Source organism: Dendrobates tinctorius, unplaced genomic scaffold (assembly GCF_039654945.1).
Source record: "Dendrobates tinctorius isolate UK_male_01 unplaced genomic scaffold, ASM3965494v1 ptg000014l, whole genome shotgun sequence".
NCBI classification, from domain to species: domain Eukaryota; kingdom Metazoa; phylum Chordata; class Amphibia; order Anura; family Dendrobatidae; genus Dendrobates; species Dendrobates tinctorius.
Window position 1 is genome coordinate 6,753,049 of NW_027361682.1, and position 18,372 is coordinate 6,771,420.

Here is an 18,372-nt window from a genome sequence, read left to right on the forward strand (position 1 = left end):
GTGACAGACCACAGTTTTAAACAGATGGATTTTTAGTACTGTAATATGGAAAGGATCTGGCTGTACTCTGCAGTGCCAAGAAGCAAATGGAGCAGAAAAACGGTGATCTCTGGATTGCTTTTTAAGCAAATAATCAGGTTTAAGATCCCCCAAAAATTATTCCTGGCCTCTAATACCTGGGCTATGTCTAGAAATATCTGTAAAAGCAGCAGCAGCAGACAGAACTGGAATGGACTCTATTGCTATATGCACCGCAGCTGCCAAATACTGCCTAGCACTGATATCTATGCAGCTGGATTAGTTCTCAGAAGGACTGTTAGCTGAGATAGATATGTGCAGAATATATTGTGGTATACCTACACTAAGAAACAAGCAAATCTCTACAAAGCTCAGCAGCACCTCTCCCTACACTGCCTGATTCCAGAATAGACTGTGACGAGCATGGCGGTGCCAGGTCTGATATAGACCTGATGACGCTGTGCAGCCAGCCAATCACTGTAATGCCACAACCAACATGGGTTCGGCATTAAAGTGTGTGGCAGACAATCCCTGCATGTTTATTGTCTCTCTAAAGATCGCCAAATATGCAGGGAGGGGACCCGAGGCTCCCGCCGAGCAACCCCGGAAACACTCGGCGAGATCCTAGCATCTCGAGCAGTGAGATGCTGGGGTGAGTGCCGAGTAGTGACGAGCATGCTCGCTCACCACTAATGTTTACACCTATGGACTCTTGCCGGCACTGCCGGGATTTATAAAGGCAGATGATACAGTATGTGACACAAACACTGTATGTTACACACACACATGCTCCCTTCCTGAGTTTCTATTCTTTTGCATGTTTGTCACACTGAAATGTTTTCAATCACCAAACAAATATAAATATTAGACAAAGATAAAACAAGTAAAATGCAGTTTTTAAATGAAGGTCTATTATTAAGGGAAAAAGAATTCCAAACCTATAGGGCCTTGTGTGAAAAAGTGATTGTCCCCTTCTTAAAACATAAGCTAACTGTGGTTTGTCACATGCACATACATATGGAGACATGCATGCACACAATAACTATATATATATATACAGTGGGGAAAAAAAGTATTTAGTCAGTCAGCAATAGTGCAAGTTCCACCACTTAAAAAGATGAGAGGCGTCTGTAATTTACATCATAGGTAGACCTCAACTATGGGAGACAAACTGAGAAAAAAAAATCCAGAAAATCACATTGTCTGTTTTTTTTTCATTTTATTTGCATATTATGGTGGAAAATAAGTATTTGGTCAGAAACAAACAATCAAGATTTCTGGCTCTCACAGACCTGTAACTTCTTCTTTAAGAGTCTCCTCTTTCCTCCACTCATTACCTGTAGTAATGGCACCTGTTTAAACTTGTTATCAGTATAAAAAGACACCTGTGCACACCCTCAAACAGTCTGACTCCAAACTCCACTATAGTGAAGACCAAAGAGCTGTCAAAGGACACCAGAAACAAAATTGTAGCCCTGCACCAGGCTGGGAAGACTGAATCTGCAATAGCCAACCAGCTTGGAGTGAAGAAATCAACTGTGGGAGCAATAATTAGAAAATGGAAGACATACAAGACCACTGATAATCTCCCTCGATCTGGTGCTCCAAGCAAAATCCCACCCCGTGGGGTCAGAATGATCACAAGAACGGTGAGCAAAAATCCCAGAACCACTCGGGGGGACCTAGTGAATGAACTGCAGAGAGCTGGGACCAATGTAACAAGGCCTACCATAAGTAACACACTACGCCACCATGGACTCAGATCCTGCAGTGCCAGACGTGTCCCACTGCTTAAGCCTGTACATGTCCGGGCCCGTCTGAAGTTTGCTAGAGAGCATTTGGATGATCCAGAGGAGTTTTGGGAGAATGTGCTATGGTCTGATGAAACCAAACTGGAACTGTTTGGTAGAAACACAACTTGTCGTGTTTGGAGGAAAAAGAATACTGAGTTGCATCCATCAAACACCATACCTACTGTAAAGCATGGTGGTGGAAACATCATGCTTTGGGGCTGTTTCTCTGCAAAGGGGCCAGGACGACTGATCCGGGTACATGAAAGAATGAATGGGGCCATGTATCGTGAGATTTTGAGTGCAAACCTCCTTCCATCAGCAAGGGCATTGAAGATGAAACGTGGCTGGGTCTTTCAACATGACAATGATCCAAAGCACACCGCCAGGGCAATGAAGGAGTGGCTTCGTAAGAAGCATTTCAAGGTCCTGGAGTGGCCTAGCCAGTCTCCAGATCTCAACCCTATAGAAAACCTTTGGAGGGAGTTGAAAGTCCGTGTTGCCAAGCGAAAAGCCAAAAACATCACTGCTCTAGAGGAGATCTGCATGGAGGAATGGGCCAACATACTAACAACAGTGTGTGGCAACCTTGTGAAGACTTACAGAAAACGTTTGACCTCTGTCATTGCCAACAAAGGATATATCACAAAGTATTGAGATGAAATTTTGTTTCTGACCAAATACTTATTTTCCACCATAATATGCAAATAAAATGAAAAAAAAACAGACAATGTGATTTTCTGGATTTTTTTTTCTCAGTTTGTCTCCCATAGTTGAGGTCTACCTATGATGTAAATTACAGACGCCTCTCATCTTTTTAAGTGGTGGAACTTGCACTATTGCTGACTGACTAAATACTTTTTTTCCCCACTGTATATACATACACATATATACACACACACACTAGAATGCTTACCTGCTCCCTCGTCTTCAGTTTTTCTAAACTCCCGCACGTTTGAGGACCTGTAGTGACACCACAGACACATGACTGGTAACATGTTCATGATGGCACTAAGGGTCCTAAAGTCCCCCAGAGTACAAAGGTACAATACCTGTGGTGACATCACAATAACATAACTGTGATGTCATGGAAGGTCCTTAGCTGTCAAAGCATCTGAAATTTGATTGATATTATCAATCTTATTTTTGTTGTAGACTCTGGGGGCCTGGGGACGTGGGGGCCTAAACAAATGCCTAGTTTGCCTACCCCTAAAGCTGGCCCTGCGTAGACATCATACACACACGACTCTGCTCCGTACACATCATACACAAACTGCTCCGCTCAGTACACATCGTACACACGGCTCTGCTCCATACACAAACTGCTCCCCTCCGTACACGTCGTACACTCAAGGCTCCGCTCCATACACAAACTGCTCCACTCTGTACACATCATACACACAGCTCCGCTCCATACACATCTTATACACGGGACTCCCATCCATACATATCATACTTTGGACACAGAAAATAGAAAGCCTCACACAACTCCAGCATCATTTAAATGAAAGATCTCAGGAAATGGGGACACAAGGGAATTTTTTTTTCTTTTACTAATTTCTGAATTTTCTTTTAATAATAATTTTATTTCTATAGCGCCAACATATTCCGCGGCACTTTCCATTACAGAGGGGACGTGTACAGACAGTATCAGACATTACAGAATAACACATAACTCAGATACCAGCAATGAGGGCCCTGCTTACAAGCTACAATCTATGAGGAAATAGAGGGGATAGGAAAGGTAAATGATAAAGTGTGCTCATATTGTACTAAATAGGGTATGCACACAATGCTGCCTGAATCGGTTATTAGCCAGTATATGCACGGTACAGTCACAGAGGGCTAATAAAAGTGCTTGGAGGCTGTAAACAGATGCTATGAGGGTCATGATTTTGAAGAAAATTTTGTATGGGCAAAACGGGAATAGTTAGATAAGTGAGGTGATTGGCCAGTGTAAAGAAATGTGTTTGAGAAATAAAATAAAATCTGTAAGTTTATATGAGTTTGGTGCCACCCTTATCGTACTCACCACTAGCATCATATTGTAAGGTCATTTTTATAGCACAATGATCACTGTAAAAACAAAGGTAGAAAACAATTGTGGAATTTATTTTTTTGCATCATTTTCACATAATTTTTTACATGTTTTTCCAGAACAATGATCATAAAATGAATGGTGTAATTTAAAATGTTATTGTGTCTCTAGAATAATAAGCCCGCATAAGTCTGTTTCAATATTTAATATCTTTTTCTTTATAGGATTTTTCATGTAACTGTGGCTGCTGGTATATTAGACCCAGTTACAGAGGAAATTCAGCCTCCTGGATGCACAGCAAGCCTGCTTAGTTACACTGCTAGAACCCAGCAGCTCCCACTTTGTCCGTACACCCATACTCTCATTACCTCTGGGTGAGGAGGAGGATGCACTGACAGCACTTCCTCTTACTGACTATAGAACAATTATTAAGCCCTGTGTATACAGCGATAAGGGAGACAGATAAACACTTTGTGCCTTATCTATGAGGAGTCTGGCTGTGCCTGAAAGCACCTTGCTCCTGTAGCTGCTGGACTATGCAATAAAGTTTTAAAGCATCACTGCAGAGTAGAACAGGGTCCACACAGACATAGTTAAAAGGTTTGTCCAAACAACTCTCCCACCTGATCTGAGTCATGGGAGGACAATGCTGAGTGATCCAGACAGTTGCCAATTGCTACCTTGGCAATGGTCCTAATCGAGTATAGCAGCTTCTCTCCACGACTAATGTTGTTTCGGGCAGAAGCATAGAACACAGATAAAACACAGTTAGTGCATTTAAAATGTGAAATATTTTATACTCATGAATGCTCAGATGTTTAACAAGAATGTGATTTATCTATAAAATCTTTCCCACATTCTGAACAAGAAAATGGCTCCTCCCCTGTGTGACTTCTTTGATGTATAACAAGATTTGATTTCTATATAAAACGTTTCCCACATTCTGAACATGAATATGCGTTTTTTAACAGTGTGAGCTATTAGATGTTCATCATCCCTTCTATTATTTTTATTTTGCTTAACAGTCTGTGATGAATCAGAAGATCTGAGCGGTTAAAAAAGGATCGGATGATAAATTTTTACTGTGAAGGGCTGGAGTTATATCTGAGAAGTCATATGTGTGTCCCTTTGCAGTGCAGCTCCACCTACTGTATAGTGGCTGCAGCCAGGTACTGCACATCCAATTTGAATATGGGGCAGAAGTGCAGTACCCGCCGTGGCCACTATACAGTCAAAGGCGCTGGATTGTGCAGCTCCATAACTGGGCAGTTCCTAATGCCGCTCACTGATAAGACATTGATGATTCATCCTAAGGATAAGCTATCAATGTTAAAGTAGTAGACAACCTCTTTAAAGAAGCACTCCTCCCTTCAAAGTTTTTGTCCTATTAATATACTGCAATAATCATATTATACAGCAGTGTGTACTTACAATTGCTCATTTTGCCCTTCTACGCAGCAATTTTTTTCTGTTTTCTCAGCACTAGGTAGAAACAGGAAATATCTTGTCCCTCAATTTATCAGTCCCCTCTTCAACTACTGTCCCAGCTGCTCTGCTCTTTTCCTCTGATATAGACTTTTGCAGTGACTCATAACTTGTGCAGAGAAAATTGACCTCCTGTTTCTACATACAGCATACAAGGATTCAGCTAGTCAGTTTTTAATCTCATGATGGCATAGACCTAATGGAAAAGAGAAGAATTAGCTGGATAAAAAGGCAAAATGCGCTATATAATATGATGATTGTAATATGTTAAGAGGATAACAATTTTGATGGGAGTCCTTCTTTAATTCTAATTCCCCTATCTTGTTTGTGAGGCTGCTGGCATTAGAGTTAATGCACTTTCTGTGCACTGTTCGTAGTTTTTGGCAAACTTGAGCTGACGCTTCTTATATTGAAGTCGAGGCTTCTTCACCTTTTTTCGAGCCACCATTCCAGACTTGTGTAACGAGCGTCGCACGGTGCTTGCATGGACGTCTGTAATCTCACTATTACGAAGCATACGAGCCACCTCCACTGCCGTGCTTATCGCGCCAGAACTAATAGACTTTGTGATAAGCCGACTTATTGACTTTGAGATTTTGCCTGGACGTCCACCTCTCGGCTTTTTAATGGATGGACGGACTTCATTTCGTATTCTTCCAACTGTCATGGCGCTTACATCATGCAGTTTGGCAATTTTCTTGGCCGAGAGACCGCTATCTAGGAGCTGGATGATGCTTTTTCTCTTTTCTTGGGAAATCTTCTTCATGACTGCTCCTCAATTCGAATTAGGGAATCAACCTAATAACACACAGAGCTATTAGGGAATGTGAGAACAAGTTGTATTTTGTAGTGTACAGAAAGAAAAATTTTTTTCCAATCCAGGAGCAAAAACAGTATCAATGGAGTGTCATGACAAGAATCTGCATCACTAATCATGTGCTAAATAGTGAAATTTATGTATGATATAGCCAAGGGAATTGTCTATAAAATGATGGTGGTGTCACGATCAAAGCAGAAGTGGATAATGAGATATGGAGCCTGAAAGTCACAAGTTCAAAACATTGTTACCATTTTGCTCGTCAGCATATTTCTCTGTACCGCTATTCCTCCTATGTGTATTGGCTTTTCTAACCTCTTCCCCAATGCCGCCACCACTTTCACTTAAGCCCAGGTGGCTATCTACACAATCTTCCCTTCCTGTACTGTGTTTGTCCTCCCTAAAGTCCCTAGTTTTAACACTCTTCCAACTTTCTATCCATTTTTTCTCCTAGCATAACTGCACCCTCCCACTGAGGTACAGCCCATCCTTAGCGTAGAGGCTGTAACCATCAGAGAAGTCAGCCCAGTACTCCAGGAACCCAAAGCACAGCTTCCTGCACTAATTCCAGAGATTCACCTCCCTAATCTCCCGCTGCATCTCTGGCATGGCACGTGGTACAGACAGTAGTTAAGAAAAATATTACCTTTGAGGTCCGAGCCTTTATCTCTCTTATATAGAAGATCTCCGCTGAGAGGATCCGATATTGTAGGGACCTGAATGGGGAGAAGATGACGATGTCACATCATAAAGATCCCATGTAAGAATACAATTAGATAATTATTACTGAGGAGGAGAACGTCCGAGAGGAAACATAATGGGGAATCTCCAGCACCTACCTCCACCTGCAGAGCCGCACACTACATATATGGCTGTTCTGTGTGCACAGGACCTGTGGTGAGGTCACAGTCATGTGATCAGTCCCATGGAGGGGAGGAGCCAGGCTCCATTTTGCAGGAAGTGTAGGATGGGACACTATATAAGAGAAGAGTCTGCGCTGGTGACAGGTAATGAGGGGGCAGGGAGTGTGTGATGGGGGAACAGGACTAAACCCTAATGGGCTGAAGGGCGGGGGCTCTCTGACCCCTAGAATATACAGCGGAGCCTGAAAGGTCGGGAACTCCTTATATCTGTGGAGACATCAAATAAGGGGAATTTCCATGATACAGAGACTGGATATAAAGGTGACGGCCATACGCAATATAATATATGCTGCCTGCTAAGAAAAAAACCTCATTTAGGCTGTGTGCCCACGATGCATTTTGTTAAGCGTTTCCGCAGCGTTTGAGCCGGCTCAGATGCTGCAGAAACGCTTAAAAGATGCATCCAATTAATTAACATGCGTTTTTGGCTTTTTGTGCCAATGCATGCGTTTTTAACCGCTCAGGAATCGCTTAGCGGCTAAAAACGCAGCATGCTCATTAATTCCCGCATTGCTCAGCGTTTTTAGCCATCCCCAATGATCCGAGAAATCGCGTGTCAAAAAACGCGTCAAAAACCACACGGAAAAAAACGCGTGTTTTCTGGGAAGGGGATCCTTTTCCTGAGCGTTTAAAAACGCTAGCGTGGGCCCATAGCCTAAGGCTATGGGCCCACGTAGCGTTTTAAAACGCACAAACCGGACTCCTTTCCAGAAATCGCGCGTTTTTTTCCCACACGATTTCACCGCGATTCTGTTCGCGATTTTGCCGCGATTTTCTCAGGCACTTTCCAAGCGATTTGAAGCATCACTTGGAAAGTGACTGACAGGTTGCTCACACTCGTCAAACATAGTGTTTGACAAGTGTGAGCAGCTTTTTACTATTGAGGCCGCCTATGCGGCATCAATAGTAAAAGATAAAATGTTAAAAATGATAAAAAATCGGGGTATATTTACCTTCCGACGTCCCGCGCTGCCATCCCGGGCCTCAGCGTTCCCAGTAATGCCTTGCGAGACCTGTGATGACGTTGGTAAATATACCCCGATTTTTTTATTTTTTATTCATTTTTTACAGGGGTATGGTACCCAGGGGCTGGAGGACAGTCTCCTCTCCTCCACACCGTGGGTACCAACCGCACATGAGACGCTTAACTTCCCGCATGGTGGGCTCTGTTTTCTGGCTCCACTTCATCTCCTCTTCCTCTCACTGTCGGGGTACCTCAGGGCTCAGTCCTTGGCCCCCTTCTCTTCTCTCTCTACACAGCCCCAATTGGACAGACCATCAGCAGATTTGGCTTTCAGTACCATCTTTATGCTGATGACACACAACTGTACACATCATCCCCTGACCTTACCTCCGCTGTACTACAGAACGCCACTGACTGTCTGCAGTCTCCAACATCATGTCTGCTCTCTATCTGAAACTCAACCTCTCCAAAACTGAACTTCTTCTGCTCCCACCATCTACCAACCTCCCTAAATCTGACATTTCCCTCTCTGTGGGTGGCACCATAATAACACCCTGACAGCAGGCGCGCTGTCTGGGTGTTATGTTTGACTCCAATCTCTCCTTCACCTCCCATATACAATCTCTTGCCCGCTCGTGCCGCTTACACCTAAAGAACATCTCTAGAATCCGCCCTTTTCTCACCATGGAAACATCAAAAACTCTCACTGTCGCCCTGATCCACTCCCGCCTGGACTACTGTAATGCTCTATTAATTGGCCTCCCTCTCACTCGACTCTCCCCTCTCCAGTCTATCCTTAATGCAGCAGCCAGGGTTGTCCATCTGGCTAATCGTTACTCAGACGCGTCCGCTCTTCGCCAGTCGTTACACTGGCTGCCAATTCATTACAGGGTACAATTCAAAGTACTTGTTCTCACCCACAAAGCGCTCCACAGTGCGGCACCCCCTTACATCTCCTCCCTCATTTGTCTATTGGCCTAACCGACCGCTGCGCTCTGCAAATGACTTTCGACTAACCTCTGCCCTAATCCGTACCTCCCACTCCCGACTCCAAGACTTCTCCCGTGCTGCGCCAATTCTCTGGAATGCTCTACCCCAAGATATTAGGACCATCCACAATTTGCATAGTTTTAGGCGCTCGCTCAAAACACATCTGTTCAGCGCGGCCTATCACATTCAGTAATTAAAGTCATGTTATGTTTGTGTGTGTGTGTGTAGCCCATTCACTATCTCCATCTAACCCCCACCCCCTGAAGATGGCTGGACCATCATTGTAAATACATCATTGTAAATACAAACCTGTGCTTTGTATCTCCCCCACCTCATTGTACAGTCATGGCCAAAAGTTTAGAGAATGACACAAATATTATATTTTCACATGATCTGCTGGCCTCTGGTTTTTATGTGTGTTTGTCAGATGTTTTTATCACATACAGAAATATAATTGCAATCATATTATGAGTAGCAAAAGGTTATATTGACAGTTAGAATGAGTTAATGCAGCAAGTCAATATTTGCAGTGTTGACCCTTCTTCTTCAGGACCTCAGCAATTCTCCCTGGCATGCTGTCAATCAACTTCTGGATCAAATCCTGACTGATAGCAGTCCATTCTTGCAAAATCAATGCTTTTATTTTGTCTGAATTTGAAGGTTTTTGTTTGTCCACCCGTCTCTTGATGATGGACCACAAGTTCTCAATGGGATTAAGATCTGGGGAGTTTCCAGGCCATGGTCCCAAAATCTCTATGTTTTGTTCCCTGAGCCATTTAGTTATCACCTTTGCTTTATGGCAAGGTGCTCCATCATGTTGAAAAATGCATTGTTGATCGCCAAACTGCTCTTGGACGGTTGGGAGAAGTTGCTCTTGGAGGACATTCTGGTACCATTCTTTATTCATGGCTGTGTTTTTAGGCAAGACTGAGAGAGAGCCCATTCCCTTGGCTGAGAAGCAACCCCACACATGAATGGTTTCAGGATGCTTGACAGTTGGCATGAGACAAGACTGGTGGTAGCGCTCACCTGGTCTTCTCCGAATAAGCCGTTTTCCAGATGTCCCAAACAATCGAAAAGGGGATTCATCAGAGAAAATGACTTTACCTCAGTCCTCAGCAGTCCACTCCCTGTACCTCTTGCAGAATATCAGTCTGTCCATGATGTTTTTCCTGGAGAGAAGTGGCTTCTTTGCTGCCCTCCATGAGACCAGGCCTTGCTCCAAGAGTCTCCACCTCACAGTGCGTGCAGATGCACTCACACCTGCCTGCTGCCATTCCTGATCAAGCTCTGCACTGCTGGTAGCCCGATCCCGCAGCTGAAACACTTTTAAGAGACGGTCCTGGCGCTTGCTGGTCTTTCTTGGGCGCCCTGGAGCCTTTTTGGCAACAAGGGAACCTCTCTCCTTGAAGTTCTTGATGATGCGATAGATTGTTGACTGAGGTGCAATCTTTCTAGCTGCGATACTCTTCCCTGTTAGGCCATTTTTGTGCAGTGCAATGATGACTGCACGTGTTTCTTTAGAGATAACCATGGTTAACAGAAGAGAAACAATGATGCCAAGCACCAGCCTCCTTTTAAAAGTGTCCAGTGGTGTCATTCTTAGTTCATCATGACAGATTGATCTCCAGCCCTGTCCTCATCAACACCCACACCTGTGTTAATGGAGCAATCACTGAAACAATGTTAGCTGGTCCTTTTAAGGCAGGGCTGCAATGATGTTGAAATGTGTTTTGGGGGATAAAGTTCATTTTCTAGGCAAATATTGACTTTGCAAGTAATTGCTGTTAAGCTGATCACTCTTTATAACATTCTGGAGTATATGCAAATTGCCATTAGAAAAAATGAAGCAGTAGACTTTGTAAAAATTAATATTTGTGTCATTCTCAAAACTTTTGGCCATGACTGTAGATTGTAAGCTCCCACAAGCAGGGTCATCTTATTTTGCTTTAATTATTGTATTGTTAACGTTGTTACTTATGACTATTGTGTTTAAAACTGTTCAACTGTAAAGCGCTGCGGAATATGTTGGCGCTATATAAATAAAGATTATTATTATTATAGCCACATGCGGGAAGTAAGCGATTCTCATGCATTCCTATGGGTGCGGAATTGCGGCAATTCTTTGCGATTCCGCACAAAAGAATGATCATGCTGCGATTTTTTCCGCGATGCGATTCCGCCGCGGAAAAAAGCGCAGCATTAGCACAGCATGTGCGGAATGCCATAGGAATGCATGGGGTGCGTCATGTACAAGATTTTTAAACGTTTTCGCAGCGTTTTCGCGTTAATGTGAACAAGGACTGAGGGACTGAACCACCAATAAAAGCATAGGCCAGACAGGATGGATTTCCCAACTCAGAAACAGGGCGGTCACACCCTTATATGCACTGAATGCACACTGAACTAAATGAGAAACTGGGTCTGAGCTGAAAAAGTAAATTAATGTGTATGCAAAATGTAAATGCATATAAACACATGACCTTTACACAGAGAAAACCAAAAACCACCCAATATTTGCTAATCCTAAGGCCATGTCCACACGTTGAGTTTTTTTTGCCTCAGTATTTGTAAGTCAAAATCAGGATTGGAACAATCAGAGAGAATAATAGAAACACGTCACCTCTTCTGCATTTTTCATCCACACCTGATTTTGACTTACAAATACTGATGTCAAATACTGACCAAATACTGAAACGTGTGAATGCGGCCTAAGCGTTCCCAAACTTTTTAATCTCGCAGACATGTGATATTGGATTATTTTCAAATTTTTATCACACTTTATTTTCTTTGTTATCTACTTTTAGGACTGAAAAAACTGACGTAGATTTAAGTACCTTTTTACAAAAATGTTGAAAATTTTTAAGAGTTCACACACTTTCAGGCTACGTGTCCACGATCAGGATATAGCAGCATGTTGGACGCAGCGTATTTTTGCTGCATCCAAAACACTATGTTCTAATCACGCAGATAAATCCGCATGTGTTCATTGTACCATGCAGATTTATTTCATGTACTGAATGGCTAGGGGTGAAACTAGGCAGCAGAGACTAGGGTCTCTGATGCAGATAATTGACATCCTGCGGCTTATAAACCCGCATCGCGGGTAAGTTTACACGACGTCAAGTAGAAGCACAGTGGACATGGGATTTCTATAAACCCCATCCACTGTGCTTGTAAACGAGAACGCAGTGGTTTGGACGCAGCGCAGCTGAGCTACATCGAAACCGCTGCTATTCTGGATCGTGGGCACATACCCTAAAAGAACCCTGGAGATCGTGTTCATATCTATATATTCTGTGATAAATCTCTGTATGTGACTGTAGTGAAGATATGCCACTGTAATGTATGTGTATTGTATAAAATATGGTATGTCACTTCTAATTCCCCATATCATATGACTTCTGAATGTCTGTGAAATGTGTCTCCTTCATCCTGCTTGGGGAAACACCATTAAAGCATGACTTCCACCTTTGACACCTCAAACACCCCATTGCTTTGTAAATTCAACCTGTAGTCTAGTGGGAGCAAATGGCTTCTCCCCAAAATGAGCGACATCCTGTGACTAACATCTTTCAGGCAAGATTCATATCATATGGGTAATATATAGATGAAGGGGATAGTGGTATGGTGCATGGGTAATGAAGGACCCTCTCATGGTTGGACCCAGAAAAGAGGATAATAATGAATGGATTATTTCTCTTACATTTACACAAATTGGGGACCCAGTCCAATTGGACTTGTGCACATTCTAATCCATGTCCTTGAGAGCAGGGAAGGACTTTGTTACACAGGAGTTCTAAGTATACAGAAATTTCCTGTGTTTTTCATGTTTTCTTTTTACAACTGTTTTTCCACCCTTCATGTATATCTGTTATTTCCCTATTTTTTCATACATATTAAGCACTGCACCTTTTCTGTATTAAAGCCTAAAACTTTAATAGCTTTCCCTTGTTGTTTCCCTATAATATCAAATCATCTCAGTGGAAACCTTCTATAAAAGAGAATTTTCCTGATTCACCCATCAAGGATGGATAGGGACAGGGACAAGATGGCGGAGAGGATATTACACCTCGCCCTAGAGATCCTCTTCCGGCTTACTGGAGAGGTGAGAGATTCTGAGGACGTCACATTCCATCATTCCTACCTATGGGAATAACAGATGGACAGAACTGGAGAGGTGAGGACTCTGGAAATGTCTGTAGTGAGATTTATTAATGTGTCTCTCCATAACCAGGATTACACAGTAGTGAAGAAGACCTCTAGGGGGCGCTGTCAGGACCCTGTGTCTGAGGGATGGGGAAGACCCCTGAGCCCAATCACGGGGCCTCCACCTCACCCCCTGATACATGAGGACATCAATGACCAGAAGATCCTAGAACTCACCTACAAGATGATTGAGCTGCTGACTGGAGAGGTGACACTGCTGGGAATGCTGGGACATTATACAGTAACGCTATGGAGGGATCGGGGGATGACGGTATCATTGTATGTGTCAGGTTCCTATAAGGTGTCAGGATGTCACCGTCTATTTCTCCATGGAGGAGTGGGAGTATTTAGAAGGACACAAAGATCTGTACAAGAACGTCATGATGGAGGATCCCCAGCCCCTCACATCACCAGGTAATAGACAGGACTAAATACACACGGCCTATAATTATCTGTATGTAAAGAGTTAATTCAGTCCCTGTATGTGTTTCTTACAGATCCATTCAGTGAGAGGACAACACCAGAGAGATGTCCCCGTCCTCTTCTTCCACAGGATTGTAAACCAGAAAATCCCAATGTTCCTCAGGATCATCAGGTAGATGGAAAGTGTCATGAAATCTTCCATATAATGTTTAGAAGGCTGTGAAGGTCTTGTGAATAGTCTTATTTTATCTAATAGTACTGTATACTGAATGGCCAATTTATTAGAAACACAGGCCCTTTCTTAACTGAAACTTATTAGACACATGACCTCGGTGTGAAGTATGAAATGATCAGTTTTCGAAATGTGAAGATTAAGCAATATGACTTTGCATAAGGTCATGATTGCTAGATTGCTTTGTTTTTTTACGTGCAATCATGACTTTTGGATATGGGACGGACCCCACTCCATCTTAAAACCACCATAACTGCAGCAAATTTATGCACAAACTCATTATTTTGGTTGTCAAAATGGCCACAGCTTTTTTTAAATCACAGGATTAAACAATCACAGTAGAAGTCAGGTGAAGTGCTAGTACATTGGGATTCACAAGTACTGTGATATCCCCAGCTGTCTGACATACAGCACCAGGACAGACAGCCATAAAGGGGTGGCATGCATTGACTTGCCACTGAAGCAGAGCCAGGGCACCAATGACCTTATTATCCTCACTCCTATGCTTAACAACTGTGCCCGCCCCGATTGACATTACCATTACAACGTCCTTAAGGCTGTCCGCCAAAGCTGAGCATGTTCACCACCATGAGGTTTTACATCCTCTATTAGTTAAAATGAGTCCACCTTAACTTGTTTGCAACTTCCACCTGATTCCTAAACCGCCATCAACGAGGCCATTTGACACCTTGAATGGACTCAACCCCCATCAACCATGCCTAATAAAGACATCAACCATTTCTACATGCTATGGAAAGACTGTGCATACAAGTAACAAAAGTCCAGGACTACGACAGATTTTATCAATGCAACTCTACCAAATTATGATCGATAATACGGTAACTACAGCAAAATAACAGTCGCTAAACATCCTACAATGAGGATCCCATAATGGGGAATGTGGAAAGAAACCATAATAAAGGGGGTAGCCACAGTCTGAATACCTGACATCTGTCATGCCTCAAAAACTATTATACCGCACGTATTGTAGCCAGCTCTAATAATTCACCAATTCACAGATTTTGGTTCTAGAAACCACCATTATGTACAGTAGCTGTGCAGTAATAATTTCTTAAACCCGCTTACTACTACTACCCGAAAAGTGAACAGTATATATAAGGAGAAAAATACTATAAATAAGGCGTAATTAAAAGCCATACACAATATAACCTCACCATTATAACCAACCATTAAATAACTTTTGTAATATTTGGACATAGTAATTGAAATAGGCCTATAGCAGAAAAATTTCCTAAGGCATTATTAATAACCCTGCCACGCCATTGCTCATTGCTTTCCAGGCACTTGATAACATTTACCGTTAACCACTCCAACTGGGTAAAAAGGCATCGGGAATAGGCATATTGCCCTTTGTGTTAATGCAGTTGCTTACTTTACCCTTAGCCATTCCCCCTGGCTCAAGGGCATTAGGAATAAGCATATTGCCTTTTGTGTTAATGCACATGATTTACCCTTAGCCGCTCCCACTGGCTCAAGGGCACCGGGAATAGGCATATTGCCCGTTGTGTTATAGCACTAGATTTTGACCTTTAACCACAACCAATGGCTCAAGGGCATCGGGAAGAGGCATATTGCCCGTTGATGCACATGATTTTACCCTTAGCCACTCCCACCAGCTCAAGGGCACCAGGAATAGGCAGATTGTCCTTGGTGTTAATGCACTTGATTACTTTACCCTTAGTCGCTCCCACTGATTCAAGGGCACCCAGATTATGTACATTGCTCTTTGGATTAATGCATTATCCAGATGACAACCTTGAAAGAAACAGGTCAATATAAACAGTCCAAATCCGTGCCTCAGCATTCTCAAGTCACATGAAAAAAGAGAGTGTCCTTGAAGCTACAGATTGTATTGAAAAACATGCCTACCCTTTTTTCTTTTCCCCTCCAGCTGCTGTTCCTGGCTAGAAGCCAATTTAATCTGTAGGCATGCAAAATATGATTGGCATGACCCCAGGGACTTTACCCTAACAGGGTCCTATAAAATTTAAATGCTTCTGGAGACCAGGGGGCCATACTGTGATGGTCACCCCTCCACATCAGGGGGCCATACCCAAGATGTTTGCCCCTCCACACCAGGGGGCCATACCTGAGATGGTTACCCCTCCACACCAGGGGGCCACACCCGAGATGGATACCCCCTCCACACCAGGGGGCCATACCCGAGATGGTTACCTGTTATGAATGGGTCACCGAGGAGGAAAAAACAACACAAGCCAAGTCTCAGAAAACTAGAGAGGTTGGTAACTATGCAGATTGCAGATCCCTGATCTTACCACACAACTAGCAGCAGTCGTGGAGCGCACCTACGATGTTCCTAGATGCCTCGTCACAACCGGAGAGCTACATAAGCCTAAAGCAGGAAAAGAGGAAAACTAACTGCCCCAGAGCAGACCCCACAGGAAAGACAGCCCCCCACATGTATTGACGGTGAAACAAGATGAAAATACAAACAAAGGCAGAAAAATAGGCTGAGCAAATGATGGGGCCCGACTAACTAACTAGAAAGGACAGGAAAGGAAAGACACTGTCTGCAATCTGCCAAAAACCCTACCAAAATAATGTCCAACACTTCTGATAGCAAAATTAACCCTGAAGTCACTAGACTTCTCCCACTATATCAGCACTCTGAAATATTCTGAGACAGAGCAAAAAGCGGCCAATCTAATAAGGGACCAAAAGGCAAATACAGATAAATAGGAGTGGAAATTCAGCACAACCCCAGCAGGGGCTGGCTGACCACAAAAAACTGAATTGACCAACAGGCTGCTGTGATGAACTTTAGTATCTTTTACTGCCAGTGTCTTGGTAACAATTTCTTTGTCATAAACATATTGAACATTAATGGCAAAATAGTTCACTCTGTGTGCAGGCATCCATTTTAAGAAACATTAAGCGTCTTTTGAGAGTCTTTTTAAGATCTTCCTTTTACAGAGAGCACATAGTAATCACCTACAATATTAGCATTAGTTACCTTCCTGTGACAGAGATGAGCAGTAGTACTTTCACTTTCTCACTTTCTCCAGCTCGGGGTCCAGTAATCTGATCCTGTGCGGGGCAGGCACCCCTCCCCCTCCTCTCTCTGGTGAAGACGGCAGAAGACAGGAGGAGGGGAGATTGCCCCCTGCAGTCTAGAGCCTGTGCAGGACGGGAGCACTGCAGCATACAAGTGAGTTTTAATAGGTGCGTGCCCCTGCTTCTAGGGGGGGCAGCTGCCCCCCCCCCTGCCCCTCGCTGGCTATGGCCATGATTCACACACAGTGTTTTTGCAGTAAAATGCAGTGACTCTGGGCATCCCAGCGAAGTCAGTGGGTTTCAAGATATGACATTCAGACACATCGTTTTGTGAGGATCTGTTTTTGGGCTCAAAAATGGATCCTCACAAAGAATGAGCATGTCAGTTTGTGCGGCGTTTTTCTAATCTGCTTTTGCTATTGAAAACATTATCTATGAGCTCAAAAACCTTTCAGGTGATGCAATTTTTTTTTAAAAAAGCTGATCTGCTTTTGCAGCTGAAAAACGTATCCTCAAAAAACACAGCAAAAACGCTGTATGTGAATGTAGCCTTAGGTCAGCAATAGAACAGCCATTTATAGGACATTTCATAGCTTTTCCAAATTCCTATGAAAAAATATTCAGCATATTCTGCATTGAACTATTGTACCCAATTTATTATATATTTTAGGAGTCGGTCCATTTTATACCGACTCCAACTCCCACTCCGACTCCACCAAAATGAGCTCCGACTCCGACTCCACAGCCCTGGTGCTGAGGTCCTCCCCGAATAATTTGACATCTGATAAAACATATATAGTAAGGCTCCAGGTAATCCACACAGGCCTGTGCTATCCATCATCTTAGGTAATATAAAATAAACACTCGGTGGGTATACACAGATCATGCAACATATGATGTGGACAATATACAGAAACAGGATGGATATATCAGGCATGACAGCATGTAACATAAGAAGACTAAAGGCTGCCATAGCGGGACGAACTAAAAAGAATGAAGAAAAGGATTGAAGAAAAAGAATGAACATAGTAATTTATAGGAAATCATCACAGATCCCATATGAACAGGTGTATATTACATTCCCTGAGCTTTATGGGTGGGGCATGAACATGAAATATGTTAGATAATAGGAGAATGAACACATATCCCATATAGACAGCTGTATATTATATTCTCTGTGCTTTATAGGTGGGGAATGAACATGAAATATATGTTGATTATATGGGATATGTGTTCATTTCCCTATTAACAGGTGTATATTATATTCCCTGAGCTTTATAGGTGGGGAATGAACATGAAAAATATGTAGATAATAGGGAAATGAACACATATCCCATATAAACAGGTGTAAATTATTTCCCCTGAGCTTTATACGGGGAGAATGAAGATGAAATAAATGTCGATAATAGGGGAATGAACACATATCCCATATAAACAGGGGTGTATT

The 18,372-nt window shown here is 42.9% G+C and overlaps 1 protein-coding gene and 1 long non-coding RNA gene across 2 annotated transcripts in view; one reads left to right on the forward strand and one right to left on the reverse strand.

Annotated features, from left to right (window-relative positions):
* LOC141070615 (uncharacterized) overlaps positions 1-18,372 on the forward strand; it is a 93,696-nt gene that overhangs the window by 54,644 nt on the left and 20,680 nt on the right. Inside the window, exons 7-9 of the mRNA XM_073559566.1 lie at positions 13,269-13,442; positions 13,525-13,648; positions 13,732-13,829. Coding sequence (XP_073415667.1) covers positions 13,269-13,442; positions 13,525-13,648; positions 13,732-13,829 — 396 coding nt within the window. The remainder of the gene's footprint in view (positions 1-13,268; positions 13,443-13,524; positions 13,649-13,731; positions 13,830-18,372) is intronic.
* On the reverse strand, positions 3,344-7,050 carry LOC141074253 (uncharacterized). Its single transcript, XR_012227165.1, has 3 exons — positions 6,988-7,050; positions 6,795-6,864; positions 3,344-6,129 (listed from the first exon to the last, which is right to left on the reverse strand). It is a non-coding gene; the product is annotated as an uncharacterized lncRNA (long non-coding RNA).